Raw genomic sequence first — 15,631 nt, 5'->3', positions numbered from 1 at the left:
TGAACAACTTAGAAGGGGAGCTACCCTGGTGCCTCTTGCTTGATAGGCAATATGTAGAGGTAGATGATCTGACTTCACTGCAGGACATACAACACAACATGCCTCTTTGAACCTCTGAGACCAAGCTGGGTTTGCTAACCCTCGGTCTAGCTGCTCCTTAGTGAAATCAGTACCTTTTCTGTTATTGGACCAGGTGTACTTAGGTCCTACAGTCAGAATCATCTTCAAAGAGCAAAAATCTAAAGCTTCTCTGAACTTCTCCATTTGGTTATAAGGTTTGGGGGGACCTCCCATTTTTTCATCTTGACAGGTAATTTCATTGAAATCACCACAGACCAACCATGGAGTGTTAGGCATAGGTTTAAGGTCTTTTAAAAGCTCCCAACTGCATCTCCTCTTAGAGGTCTCAGGATGCCCATAGAATCCCGTGAAGAACCATGGGAGTGAGCCTGTTTGACTCGAAATACTAGCACTGATATGCCACCTAGAGTAGTTATAGATGGACACTTCAATATTCTTTTTCCACATTAAGGCAAGACCTCCAGTGCGTCCCCTACTTTCAACTAAGATGCAGGCATCAAAACTCAGACTTCTTTTAACTTCTTCAATTCTTGTTTTAGTGCACTTTGTCTCCATGAGAAAAATCATGGAGGGGGACTTGTCCTTCACCATGAGGTTAAGGAATTGAACTGTCCGAGGGTTCCCAAGCCCTCAGCAGTTCCAGCTTATTAAACTCATAACTCTTGGCAGGGCTGCCTAGCAGCCTCTGCCAGTTGTTGAGGTAGCTCACCCTTAGACTCTTGTTTGATCTCGATAAGCATGTTGTCCAGTTTGGTTTGCTTGCCATTGATGTTAGATATGTCTCGCAAGGTTCTTTCCCTAAGTCTTTTCTTCAGCAGTTCCACTGGGGTGATTGAGAATTCAGGTCTACCTGAGTGGGGTTCACGGGCTTTCCTCTTCCAAGTGGTTTTCCTAGTTTGTACAGTAACCTTAGTAGGGGCTATGTTTTCCTGAGAAAGTTTGACCAGTCTTTTTGAACTTCTGAGATGGGACTTGGGGTTAGTATTGGTTGGTTCCAGGCTGATGGCAGTGGGGTCTTGTTCCATTTCGACTACAGGGTCTTTTACTAGAGTAGGGGAGTTTGGTTTGGGATGTACAGAGAGGGATGGCCTACAACTTTCCTCTGTGGATAAAGGTTGGCAATTAACTACTGAGGCAAGGTATGGGAGCTTACCTGGCTGTCCTTGTAGAGATCTTCTACTGACTTGTGACTTAGTAGGTAGCTCCTCCTTATAGCCTTGCACCACTGTACCAGTTTCCTCAGAAGGATTCTGGGCTTGCTGCCTTGCTTGTTCCTTTTGTCCTTTGTTATGGTTCCAGAAGAGCTGGCCACTTCGATCCATGGTTGAGGGAGGAGGTTTCTCATTTGATTTTTTTGGATCTGGTTTAACTCCATAGGACTTGGTAGAAATGAAAGGGGTCTTGTTTGGTGTGGCACGCAACCAGGGACCAAACTGGGCAGGTTGATCTTCTTGAGGTCTTTGGTTATAACATCCCCTACCTTGATGCATAATGACTCCACATCTGAAACAAAAACTTTGGAGTCTCTCGTACTTGAAGGCAGACCAGACTTTCCTATCTCCTGCTACCACCCATCTCCCACGAACCAGAGGTTTGGTGATATCTACCTCAACAAAGACACGCAGACATTTTCCCCAACCTTGGCCATCTCTGTTCACTTCCACCTTTAGAACTCTTCCTATAGCCGAGGCAATTTGGTGGCCATAGTTTTCTATCATGCATGCAAAGGGGATGTTATGGATTTGCACCCAGAAAGGTTCTAGAGAGAAACTGACTGCACTAGGGGGAAGACTGCTATCAATGTCTTGGATTCCTATCAAGCTTCGATCAAATGTCCATGGCCTTCCTCTTAATATCTTGTCCTTGTCTGTCTTCATCCCAAATTCCATCATAAAACTGCTCTCCCCTATCTCCGTGAAAGTTACTGCTCCTTCCAACTTCCATACCTGGAGCATGGTTGACCGAAAAGCCTCCTTATTGAAAATTCTTTCGGTGATGACCTTTGCCAACAGACAGAAGGATCCCCTTTGAGCCGCCTCCATGAGATCCTTGTCCGAGACTTTGACAAATGCTTGTTCATCCTCTATCAGTGTTAGACCTTCCCATAGCTTTGATAGGTCCTCGTCGCCCATGGATGAACTGCTTCACACACATTGGGACTAATAACTCAGAAGAACTGGATTCCTGATTACCTAGACGAATCTAGTATAAAAAATCACTCTGTAAATAAACACACTGCACTACACCACAGCTCTTAGCTCTCACTATGAGATAGCTTTCTTTGTATCAAGATACAAAGAAACATAACCTTACACTCTCACTCGCCTGGGAGTAGAGAGAGAAGGACCTTAAAATACTCGTGCTAGTGAATACCTTTTGGTAATTAGGAAATATTACTCGAATGGCTTTGTATTAAACAAAGAAAAATTCTGGTACTTAGTCATGAGACTTTGTATGTTTTCTTTTGCGCACTTGTTGCATGTACACACACTTGGCACTTGGCGATAGGGTGGATCCAGACATCTCGATTTCCCCATATCTGTACGTGGGATTTGGGGGTGTCACATTCTAGGATCCCCTTAGAAGATACTTTACATGCTTTTGTTGAGGCACAGAGTAAAACTAATCAAAAGTTTGAATCTTTGATTATACAGGTTGTTGAAGAAAACAAAATGATAAAGAGTCATATATCCAAGATAATGAGCTCCTTGAGTGTGAATAAGCATGGCAAGTTTCCTTCTCAAGCTTAATCCGCACCCCAAGGTCAGCATATGGCACAAAAAAATTTAAAAGATGTCAATGCCATTGTGAGAAGAAGTGGTAAGTCCTTACACATCCCAACAACTAATAAGCCCAAGGATATTGAAGAGGAACAAAGCAATGATAGTATCGAGTTCCCTAAGGAAGCCGAGGTAATCAAGAGTCCAATTAAGATACCATTTCCTCAAGCTTTAAAATCTGGTATGCAAACTTTGGATCCTAGTAATGAAATCTTGGAGAACCTGTCCTCTTTTGCATGTTATTAAACAAGTTCTCACTTATGTAAAAGTTCTTAAAGATTTGTGTACAGTTAAGAGGAAGCATCATGTTAAGAAGACAGCATTTCTGACAGAGCAAGTTAGTGCTCTGATTGAGCAGTGAATTCCTCCTAAGTACAAGGATCCTGGTTGTCCAACGATTGCATGTAGTATTGGAAATCATGAGCTTGAACAAGCCTTGCTAGATCTTGGAGTTAGTGTTAGTTTGATGCCTTATTCCATTTATTTGCAGCTTAGTTTGGGTGAAATTAAGCCTACTTCTGTTGTGCTTTAGTTGGCTGATCTTTCAGTTAAGAAACGGAGAGGGATAGTTGAGGATGTTTTGATCCAAATTGACAAGTTTTATTATCATGTTGATTTCTTAATTTTGGATACTCAATCAGCTGTTGAGTCTAACTCTAAGGTTCCTCTCATATTAGGTAGACCTTTCCTTGCTACGGCTAATGCACTTATAAATTGCCGGAATGGGTTGATGAAACTATCTTTTGAAAACATGACCATGGAGGTCAACATTTTCCATATTGAGAAATAGCCAACAGATGATGAGTGCCACCAAACGTACATGATTGACGCACTCATAGATAAGGGAGTTCACACAACTCATGATTTTGATCCCCTTGAATACTCCCTTACGAATTTTGAGTTTGATACTATTAGTGATTCATTTGATGTTATTGATATTTGTGCTATTTTTTATGAAACTTAGGATTATGGCATATAGGCTTGGCAATAGAAATTCGAAGAGTTGCCTAAGAAAGGTGAAAAACAGATTCCTGTAAGTATGAAAACACCAAGAGTTAAATTGAAACCTTTGCTTAAGTCTAAAGTCTATAAGGTTAAAATAAAAACTTTTCATGATAAAAATATTCTTAGGAAGAGGTTTAAACCTAATGACCGAATATACTTATCTGATTTTGGATTTCACAAGCAACAAGGAAAACTTCGGTTTAGCTGGACTGACCCCTTTGTAGTGAAAAATATTTTTGAAAACGAGGTGGTAGAAATAAAGGATCCTAAGGATGGTAGGATCTTTAAAGTAAATGGTCAACGCCTTAAAGTATTAATTGATAGGCAAGTTCCGGAAGTGGAAGATATTCCACTTGTGCATCCAGTCTATCAACCTTGGCCACACTACCCAGGTATGTTTTTCTTTATTTATTTTGTTTTGTTTTGTTTTGTTTTAATTTTCTCTTATTTTCTTTCTTTTCCCTTTTGTTTGTTGTTGTTTTCTTTGTTTTTGATTGTAGGATAATTTTATTTCGTCATTTCAGGTTACCATCTTTGGTGCTTAGCGAGCTACCATCATCACTCATCAGGTGTATTCTACCATTTTTAGTTATTCCCCATTCAATTTTGATTATTTACATTGAGGACAATGTTTCATTTAAGTTGGGAGGTGGTGCTGCAAATTCAGTATTTAAAATACTTGTTGGAACTCTGTGGCATATTTTCATGTGTCAATTTTTTTAATTTGCATCACATGTGCATCATTTTCACATGTGTACTTATTCTGATTCATCTCCATCTTCGTGAATTCACCAAACTTACCATAATCATTTTTGCAAAAGCATTCACAAAACACTTAATGCACTTATGTAAGTTTTGTGGTAAGATGGTGGTTTGACACATGTAGCTAGAGAAGTCTTTTGCTTAAGTATTCATGTGAGTTTGGAGAGTATTGAGAGCATACAAATGGAGTAAATTGTGATAAGCGTTTATTGATCTGTTGAATTGGGCACCTCTTTTGAGAATATCATTACATGGTTTTGTGGTACGATGGTGGATATACTTGGGATATGACGAAGGTCAACCTAGGATTAACGTTTGAGCCTTTCAAGCTATCCCTTTCCACCCCTAGTAGCCTAGTAGCCAACTTTGAGCCAATAAACACATGTAGCCATTTCTTTCCATATGCCCATATCATCCATGCCTCTCCACATTGGAGTATAACCTATACACTGATTTTCTTAACCTTTTTACTTCCAAGTGTATACTAGGTGTGGAATTTGCATTCTCTTTCTTTTATTTTATCATTTTCAATTAAAAAAAGAAGAAGACGACAGAAAAAAAAAAGAAAAAAAAAAGAGAAAAGTACAAGTTGCAAAGTGTTCAATTGAGTGAGTTCTGAAAAAAAAAAGTTGGTAGAAATGGAAAGAATATAAAAATGGTATGTGTTTGTCCATCAAATTGTTGAAAAAAAAGGAGAAAAGAAGAAGAAGAAGGAAAAGCATTATTATTTGATGATGTGAAAAGTTGGAGAGTACATCAAGTGAGAAGTGTGGTCTATTGAGATATTTAATAAAATTCCTTTTGTACGTACTTGGAAGTTTTTGAATCCCTTTCATCCTTTTTTTTCATATAGCCCTGAACCCAAGCCACATTACAACCTTTTGTGTTGGCCATTCTGATCCTAAGTAAGTTGTTGGAAAGACTGATGGAAGTCTCATTTGTTAGTGTTCCTATCATAAAGATCAATATTTGCTTGTTGCTTCTATATTATTGCCTAATTTTCCATGAGAGTGTGTGTACACCCATTGTCAACTCCATAGAGAGAGCCATTAAGTGAAACACTATTATACCCGTGAGTTATGGAGTTGAACCTTTTGCTTAAGACGTTCTTGATGTTGCATGTGTCAAGGTTAGTGGTAAGATGATTATGGCTTGGAGAACACACACACATACTCTGTGGATTTCTATAGGTGGATTGATCTTGATGGGTTATTAGATTCTTTAGATTGTTTTCATATGTGAATCTGGAAAGTGTGACTTGATGGCCTTTATGTGTGATTTTCTTTGGTCTCTTTCGTTGTTTTGATATGAAAATTGCTAGGCACTAGCAATGAGTAAGTTGGATGGTGTGATGAGTGTGCGAAAGTGCACTCTAAATACCCTATTATTGGACTAAAATGCTAAAATGTGAATAGTAATCAAAGAAATTAATGTGTATTCTTAATTTGAGTTTCTATTTATGTTGGGATACTCCTAAGCAGTTTTTTATGTTTAATTTCAGAGTTTATATAAGAGCAAGTCAAGCCGAATCAAATTCAAAGGAGGAAATTCATGGGTTTTAAGAGAAATTTGGAAGAAAAGAAAAAGAAAAAGAAATCACAAAATGAAACCACAAGAAGTCCAATTCTGAAATTCGATAGGATACAGTCTGAATATACTTTAATTTTTTGATTGTATCTTTTTACTTATATATTGGATTGATACGATTCTTAATGCATTAGAAAGATGTCTTAAAGGGCTATAACTTTTTCTCTAATAAGAATTTCCAAATTCAAACGCCTAAAGAGCGTACGTGGCTGTCAAGATAAGTCCTAAAATTTAAGTGATTTTTCTATGCGAAAATTAAGAGGACATTAGGGTTTCTTTCCTACTCTATATAAGTATATCATTAGCACGAAATAGAGAGGGGAGGAGGCACAAGAGGTAGATTTGAAGAGAGAAGAAAATTACTTTCATGGCTGCTGTTCACTTCAGTTTTTTCTGGAAATTTTGTCACCATTATGTTTTTGGGTAACTAAATTCTCAAGTAGGGTTATGGATGAACTGTGACGCCCCCAATTCCCACGTACGGATACATGGAAATCGAAGCGTCGGGATGATGACAACACGGGTCACACATCCCATCGCCAAGTGCCAAGTATGTGTACATGCAACAAGTGTACAATAAAAACACGTAGCGGATAATAAAAGTCTTATAACTAAGTACCATAATTTTTTGTTTAATACAAACCCATTTAAACCACACATAATAAAATATTACAAGCCATAAAAACTGATAGACATAATTTTTAAACATCAAAGACTTTAAGTCAAAACTCTAGCCGAGCCGCCTCCTCGGGCTTAGCCTCCTCCTCTTCCTCCACATCTACATCAAAGTCCATGGTATCAAAATGGTGTCGCAGGTAAGTAATATTCCAAACGCCACAAAATAAAATATATTAAATTCAACAATATGTATGAAAGAATGCCAAATGCACATATCCCATAAATCCACATTTTTCACGCACGCCAAAAATCTTATTTTGGCCCAAGAGATATCCTTTAAACAAATCCTTGCCATTATCCCAGATAATGGCCCAAATCCAGAAAACCATCATTTTCCCATTTAATGGATCACAATAATCTCAAACAAAATCTTGCCATTTTCCCAGAAAAAGGCCCGTATCCAATATCCAAAACCCGTCCCAATTATTGCATGCACCATGATCTCCCCTAGGGATCATCCGCACACTCTGGCTCTAGTGCCACACTGCAAATAACGACTATGCATGTGACAGCTAAACGAGCGATGCCTAGTCTCGCGCCCAGCGCGTATCTGGACCAGGCCATCCTCTAGTCCCTGCCAGCCTAGGGACCATGGAGTCGACACGACAGCGTTACCGTATCGTGCGATCCGGTCGTCGCCCAACGACAACCCAGGGAATGTCACTCAGTATTATCCACTCCCGAGTGACCAGAGGAGCTCCATCGAGATAATACCTCATCCCAGCTTAGGGTCATGATACACACACACCCGAAAATCCATTTACACCGATAAAACCAATTTTTGTCAATTTAATACATGCACATGAATGCACCATGCAATGCACACCCAAGACATAGTTTATCCAACAAATAACAATATCAACAATAACAAACAACTCCATCCTCAAATCCATCTGACCCCCGACTCGTCGGTCTCAGTCGGGAATAACCAACCAGTCAATGAATTTATTGTACAAGCGTTATACGATAATTTTTGAAGGATCAACGAGCTGCAAACGGTAGAGAAAAAGCAAGGTAACAGTGTAAAATACAATGTGGCCGTGGGTTGTAAAATACCCACTTTCGAACGAGGATAAACCAAGACTTTGGATTGATAGGGAATGGTCTAGAGATGTTTATGAAGCTAATGGAAGTGAGAGTTGGCCGTGGGTGGTAGTGGAAGCGAAATGTGACGCCCCCAAATCCCCATGCACGGACACGGGAAAATCGAGACATCCGTATGATGACAACCCGGGTCACCACCCTATTGACGAGTGCCAAGTGTGTGTAAGAGCAACAAATGTGCAAAAGGAAACGTAGCGGATAATGAAAGTCATATAACTAAGTACTAGAATTTTTCTTAAAATAACACAATCTGTTTAAAACATACATAAATAAAATATTACATAACACAAATATAGTTTTAAAAACAGCTTCAAAGCATAACTTCAACTCAAAACTCAGGCGGAGCCGCATCCTCGGGCTCAGCCTCCTCCTCCTCCTCGAACCCTGCACCAAAATCTACGGAACCAAAAAAGGCGCCGTAGGTAAGTAAAATCCAAATACCACCAAATAAAAACATATAGAACTCAAACAATATGCATGAAGTGATGCCAATGCACAAAACCTATAAAAACATCTTTTTCCACGCACGCCAAAAATCTCATTTGGCCCAAAAACATATCCTTTCCAAATATCACGCCAAAAGTCACATTTGACCCATATCCATCTCAAACCATTATCCAATTAATCCGTATGCACCATGACCTCCCCTAGGGGTCAACCGCACACCCTGGCTCCAGTGCCACACCACAGGTTACGACCACGCATGTGACACCTAACTAGCGATGCCCAGTTCCGCGCCCCGCGCGTTGGTAGCCAAGCATCCTCTAGCCCTCGCCAGCGAAGGGCGACGGAGTCGGTGTGTAGAGCGATGCCAGGTTCTGCGCTCGGCGCGTTCGTAACCAAGCATCCCCTAGCCCCCGCTCCCGTCGTCACTCAGATACAGCTCAGGGGACGTCACTCAGATTATTCCGCTCCCGAGTGACCAGAGGAGCTCCACCGAGATAATACCCCATCCCGGCTTAGGGTCATGATACACACACACCTGAAAATCCACTTACGCCAATAAAACAGGTTTTTCTCAATTAAATAAAAACGCACGTGCATGCACCATGTAAATGCGATATCAATGCACAAAATAATCAACCACCCATAAATCAATAAAACAAGCGACTCCATCCTCTATCCATCCGACCCCCGAACTCCTCGGACTCAGTCTGGAATCAGCCAACCAACAACAAATAATTATTGAATGAGCAACATATATTTAAATCTGAAAGTAGGGTTTGGAAAATACTTACAGCGCTATATGGTATTTTTAGAAAGCTTGCGGCGTTGCAAACGGCGGAAGGAAAGCAACGTAACAGTGAAATTTCACTATGGTCGTGGGTTGTAAAATACCCACTTTTGAACGGGGACAAACCAAGGCACGGGATTGATAGGGAAGGGTCTAAGGATGTTTATGAAGCTAGTGGAAGTGGAGGTTGGCCGTGGGTGGCGGCGTAAACGGTGGTTGATGGCCGGATTTCCCAAAATGGAAAGCTAGTTTGTGGGAGCTGTTCCGGTGACTATTAGAGGCCGGAAATGGGTAGGTTAGGACGACAAGGAGTCGGTGATGAAGAGGTGAAGAGGTGGTGGCCGGAGGTGGAGCGACGGCGGTGGATCGGAGCAAAATTCGTGGGGCTTAAAGGGTTATTTCCGGCTAAACGGCGGCACGACTGGGGCTGGGATTAGGTGGGGTGGTGCACCAGCTGGAGGGGAGTCAACCGGCGGGGGTGGTGTCGACCACGGTGGCCGGATGGCAATGGGTCAGGGCTGATGGTCGAAATGAAGGAGAGGAGAGAGAGAGAGTCGACGCACGGGGGGCTCGGGGGTGAAGGAAAAAAGAGAGAAAAAGAAAGAAGAGAAAAAAGAAAAAGAAAGAAAAGAGAAAAGGAGAAAAAGGGAAAAGGGAAAAGAAAAGATGTAGGAAAGAAATGAGGTCCAAACCTCACTCCGGAAAACAAAACAAATCCGCCGAAAACGAGATTGAAAACCATAAAACAACTAAATAAATAAAACACAACATCAAATAAATAAAAACCAATTTTAAAATGAAATAATTTTAAATAAATAAACCAATATATTAATTAAATTAAAAACAACCCTTCAGTGAAAATGCATGCAAAAGCGGGTCATCACATCCTCCCCCTCTTAAAAACAAATTTCGTCCTCGAAATTTGCAAGATCAACCACGAACTTAAAACAAGCCACATAAAATCACATAAACCATCTGTGACCAAGATTAAGATACGTACCTTCATTACTCAAACAAGTATGGGTACTGCTCCCTCATGTCCGCTACTCGCTCCCAAGAGAAGTCTTGAGCTAACGGATCTCCCCAAGCCACCTTAACCAAAGGTATCGTCTTGGACCTCAACTGTTGCTCCTTCCAATCCATGATCTGTGACGGAACAACTTCATAAGTGAGATCCGGTTGCAACTGAATACCCTCTGGGTCGACAAAGCGTGGCTCTTGCTGTCCAAAGTTCTTCTTCAGGGATGATACGTGGAAGACATCATGAATATCCCCAAAATATTCTGGCAAAGCAACTCTATAGGCGACAGACCCTACCTTCTCCAGAATCTGAAAAGGGCCGACATACCTCGGATCCAATTTCCTCTTCTTACCAAAACGCTTAACACCTCTCATGGGAGAGACTTTGAGATAAACCCAATCACCTACTTCAAAAGATAACTCTCTCCTCCTGGTATTAGCGTAGCTTTTCTGTCGACTCTGAGCTGCCGCCATTTTATCTCTGATGATCCGAACTTGGCTTTGCATCTCTTGAATTATTTCGGGTCCAATAATCTTACTCTCCCCGACTTCATCCCAACACAAGGGTGATCTGCACTTCCTCCCATAAAGAGCTTCATAGGGAGCCATCTGAATGGTCGCATGGAAGCTATTATTATATGCAAACTCAATGAGCGGCACATGGTTTTCCCAACTCCCTTGAAATTCCATGACACATGCTCGCAACATGTCTTCAAGGGACTGAATGGTGCGCTCTGATTGGCCGTCTGTCTGTGGGTGATATGCAGTACTGAACTTCAACTTAGTACCTAAAGCTGCCTGCAAACTCTTCCAGAACTGCGACGTGAACCTTGGGTCTCAATCTGACACTATACTCTTTGGTATGCCGTGCAGCCGTACTATTTCTTTCATGTACAAGCGTGTCAACTTACCCAAGGAGTCGGTGTTATTAACAGGCAAGAAATGAGCACTCTTTGTTAACCGGTCAACAATCACCCAAACAGAATTTTTCCCACTAGGCGTTCTCGACAAACCAACTATAAAGTCCATCGTGATGTCATCCCATTTCTTCTCAGGAATAGGGAAGGGTTGGAGCATACCTGATGGTCTTTGATGCTCGGCCTTCACTTGACGGCATGTGTGGCATTTCTCAACATATAAGGCAATTTCCCTCTTCATTCCATCCCACCAATAATTTTTCTTCAAGTCCCGATACATCTTTGTACTGCCGGGATAAACTGAATAAGGGGCCACATGAGCTTCTGCCATGATCTGCTCCTTGAATTCTGAATCTTTGGGGACCACTCTGTGATCTCGAAACCGAAGTATTCCATCTTTGTCCATGCTATATAATGCAACGGCCCTCGAGATTTTCTGACTCTTTTTCTGATATTCAGCAGCTTCGGATCCTTCCTTTGAAGAGTCTTCAATTCTTCAAAATCAGTTACCCGAATATCAAGAACTGAAGATAAAATCTCTTCTTGCTGCGAACTCTCTATAAGGAGCCTTCTCATCCCACAAAGCAAAGAATCCAATTCCGATGGCTCGGCTTCATCTTCCAAGTGCGACTTTCGGCTCAAAGCATCAGCAACTATATTGGCCTTCCCCGGATGGTACTTGATCTCACACTGGTAGTCACTGATTAGCTCTAGCCATCGCCTCTGCCTCATGTTCATATTTTTCTGGGAAAACAAATGCTTCAAGCTCTTGTGATTAGTGTATACCTCGCAAGCTTCCCCATACAAGAAGTGCCGCCAGATCTTGAGAGCAAAAACAATCGCAGCCAATTCTAAATCGTGTGTCGGATAATTCTTCTTATGGTCCTTTAGCTGACGAGATGCATAGGCAACAACCCATCCTTCCTGCATAAGGACACAACCCAAACCAAACTTAGACGCATCACTGAAGACTACGAATGGCTTATGCGGTTCTGGAAGCGCTAACACTGGTGAAGTCGTCAACCTGTTCTTTAATTCTTGGAAGCTTCTCTCACACTTATCTGACCAAACAAATTCTGCATTCTTCTGAGTCAAAGCTGTGAGAGGTCCGGATAGGCGAGCAAATCCCTCCACAAATCATCGGTAATATTCGGCAAGCCCCAAGAAACTCCGAATCTCGTGCACTGTAGTCGGATGCTGCCATGATAAAATGGCTTCCACCTTACTAGGATCAACGGCCACTCCGTCTCGAGAAATCACATGCCCAAGAAATCTAACTTCCTCCAACCAGAATTCACACTTGCTGAGCTTGGCGTACAACTGGTGTTCTCTCAATTTCCTAAGTACCAGACGAAGATGATACACATGCTCTTCAATATCTCGGGAATAAATCAGAATATCATCAATGAACACTACCACAAAGGAATCCAGATAAGGTCGAAATACTCGATTCATTAAATCCATGAAAGCAACAGGGGGATTAGCTAACCCAAATGGCATCACCTTAAATTCATAATGCCCATACCTCAACCTGAAAGCAGTTTTAGACACATCCTTGTCTCTGATCCTCAGCTGGTAATATTCCGACCTCAAATCAATTTTAGAGAACACAGCTGCTCCTTGAAGCTGATCAAATAAATCGTCGATCCGTGGGAGACGATATTTATTTTTGATGGTCACCTTATTTAATTCCCGATAATCAATGCACATACGGAGGGTTCCATCTTTCTTTTTGACAAACAAAACTGGCATACCCCACGGCGACGTACTAGGTTGAATAAATCCCTTATCTACCAGCTCTTGCAACTGAGTCTTCAACTCTTTTAATTCAGCCGGTGCCATGCGATAAGGAGCTTTATGTACAGGAGCCGCTCCAGGTTCCAAGTCTATAACAAACTCCATTTCCTGAACAGGGGGTAGTTCGGGCAAGTCGTCCACAAACACATCGGAAAATTCTTCCACAACTGGAATGTCTACCAAAGACTTCTTCTCAGACGGTGTAGACACCATCTGAACTAAGAATGCATCCGCTCCCCATGCAATCTCTCTTCTTGCTTGAATTGCCGATATAACTACCGGCTTTTCTTTTAACTTACTCCCCGCAAATTCCAAACAATCACCATCTAGAAGCTGAAAGCTAATTATCCGAGGATGATATCAAAACCTAACAGCTTAAACACCACCAAATCAGCATCCAAGAGCCTCTCATCAAAATTTAACAGGCATCCCAAAGCAACCTTGGAACACCACACCATTTCACCATCGGGTAGAGCCACTACCAATGACTTTGGCAAGGGTTCCATGACCAAATTACACACCCGAGCAAAAGTGGAAGATACAAACGACTGTGACGCACCGGAATCAAACAAAGTGCAAGCATAAAACTCATATAAACGGACTCTTCCTGAACCAAACACATTAACCCATGAAATCCAAAAAACAAAGGAGAAACCAAATATACCAAAAATTAAATCCAACTTAAAATGAAATTAATCCATACCTGTAATTACTCCAGCATCATGGGTCGCCGGTGCCTCATCATCCACCTCTCCGAGTGTGACAGCATAAACCCGGGCTTGTACTGCTTGCCTTGGATTCGTTCTTTCACTGCGTCTACCTCCACGGCTTCCTTGAACTCTGACGGGGCACTCCCGAGCAATATGTCCCACTTGGCCACACCGGTAACACTGGGGTCCAGCACTCAGCCGACACTCGCCCTCATGAGCTCTATTACATGCTCCACAAATTGGCACCCGTCCTCCTATATGAACACCTGAGGATGCTTGAGGTCAAGTTCCGATCCGCTAAATAAATTTCTGAGGCGAACCCGAGCTGCTTCCTTCACAAGAAAAACTTCGCCTCTTATGTCCTGGAGGGGAGCCCATACTCAGATTATTCTCCTGCTCTATAAGGGTGGCCACATCCACTAAGTCCTGAAAAGTGGATATCCGGTGACTGACCACCATACAGCGTATATCAGGGCGTAGTCCCTCCTGGAAACGCTCAGCTCGCATCTCCTTTGTGGCGATAAGGTGGGGAGCAAATCGCCCAAGTTCTATAAACCTTCGGGCGTACTGTTCCACTGTCATGCCTCCTTGGATCAAATTTTAGAACTCTCTTGCCTTTTGCTTCCTTACCGATGCTGGAAAGAAGCGGTTGTTAAATTCTTTCCTGAAGCGCTGCCAGGTTACAGCGGCGAATGATCCCAACTCTGCTTCTAGCATCACCCTCTTGGTATCCCACCAATCAAAAGCGGTGCCTTGCAACAGATAGCTGGCATAGAGTACCTGTTGCGCCTCGGTGCAACCACACACCTCAAAATTTCTTTCCAAGTCCTTGATCCACTTTCTAGCTTGAAGTGGATCCTCTTCTCCAGTGAAGTGTGGAGTCCTATGCGCCAGAAAGTGCTCATAGGTGCATCCGGCTTGCACCTTGCTAGTAGATCCTCCCGGGTATAGCCAAGGCCTTCCCTAATGTGGCCAAGGACCTCCTGGTTGCGGCCAAAGTCCTCCTTGTTGCGGACAAGGCCCTCCGTGTGGCGGCCAAGGACCCCCTTGTCGTGGCCAAGGTCCTCCTGGTTGTGGCCAAGGCCCTGTCTGCTGTGGCCTAAAATTCTGCTGCATAAATTCCGTCATCTGCCGTATTGCTTGGGCTATGGAGTCATCTCTTGATGCATTGTCCCGTGGCTCCTGAGTAGATTTCCTTGGTCTCACCATTTTTTTCTGCCACAACACAACTCTTGACCCTCCTTTAAGAAAACAAATAAAACCATCATAAAACCAAAAACCAAAACCAACACCACACAGCAAGAAACAAAAGAAACCAGCATGCAAAAACATAACTAAATAAATAAAAACAAGCAAACAAGCAAACAAGTTCAAAAAAATAAAACAAATAAAACAAATCAATTAACAACTTTGCTTAACATAATTTTTTTTTTTAAAACACAACTTTAAAAAAATTCTGGTACTACCTACGGGACATGTGGTTTTACCCAGAGCCAAACCGCTCTAATACCACCTGTGATGCCCCCAAATTCCCACCCACGAACCCGGGGAAATCAAGACTTCCGGATGATGACAACCCAGGTCACCACCCCATCGACGAGTGTCAAGTGTGTGTAAGATCAACAAATGTGCAAAAGGAAATGCAGCAGATAACGAAAGTCATATAACTAAGTACCAGAATTTTTCTTAAAATAATACAAGCTGTTTAAAACATACATAAATAAAATATTATATAACACAAATATAGTTTTAAAAACAGCTACAAAGCATAACTTCAACTCAAAACTCCGGCGGAGCCGCATCCTCGGGCTCAGCCTCCTCCTCCTCCTCGAACCAAGCACCAAAATCTACAGAACCAAAAATGGCGCCGCAGGTAAGTAAAATCCAAACACCACCAGATAAAAACATATAGAACTCAAACAATATGCATGAAGTGATGCCAATGCACAAAACACA

The 15,631-nt window shown here is 42.0% G+C and overlaps 1 protein-coding gene across 1 annotated transcript; it reads right to left on the bottom strand.

Moving 5' to 3' along the window:
• Window positions 1-734: 734 nt before the first annotated feature.
• LOC122316233 lies at window positions 735-2,213 on the bottom strand. The gene has a single exon (XM_043132767.1). The coding sequence runs from the start codon at window positions 2,211-2,213 to the stop codon at window positions 735-737; it is 1,479 nt and encodes a 492-aa protein (XP_042988701.1).
• Window positions 2,214-15,631: the final 13,418 nt, after the last annotated feature.

Source organism: Carya illinoinensis, chromosome 7 (assembly GCF_018687715.1).
Source record: "Carya illinoinensis cultivar Pawnee chromosome 7, C.illinoinensisPawnee_v1, whole genome shotgun sequence".
In the NCBI taxonomy this organism is placed as follows: Eukaryota; Viridiplantae; Streptophyta; class Magnoliopsida; order Fagales; family Juglandaceae; genus Carya; species Carya illinoinensis.
The sequence above is the reverse complement of the archived record's forward strand: the minus strand, read 5'-3'. Positions and strand labels throughout refer to the sequence as shown.

Excerpts from the sequence above, each read along its gene's own strand:
- LOC122316233 (XM_043132767.1), bottom strand. The coding sequence starts at position 2,213 with ATGGGCGACGAGGACCTATCAAAGCTATGGGAAGGTCTAACACTGATA.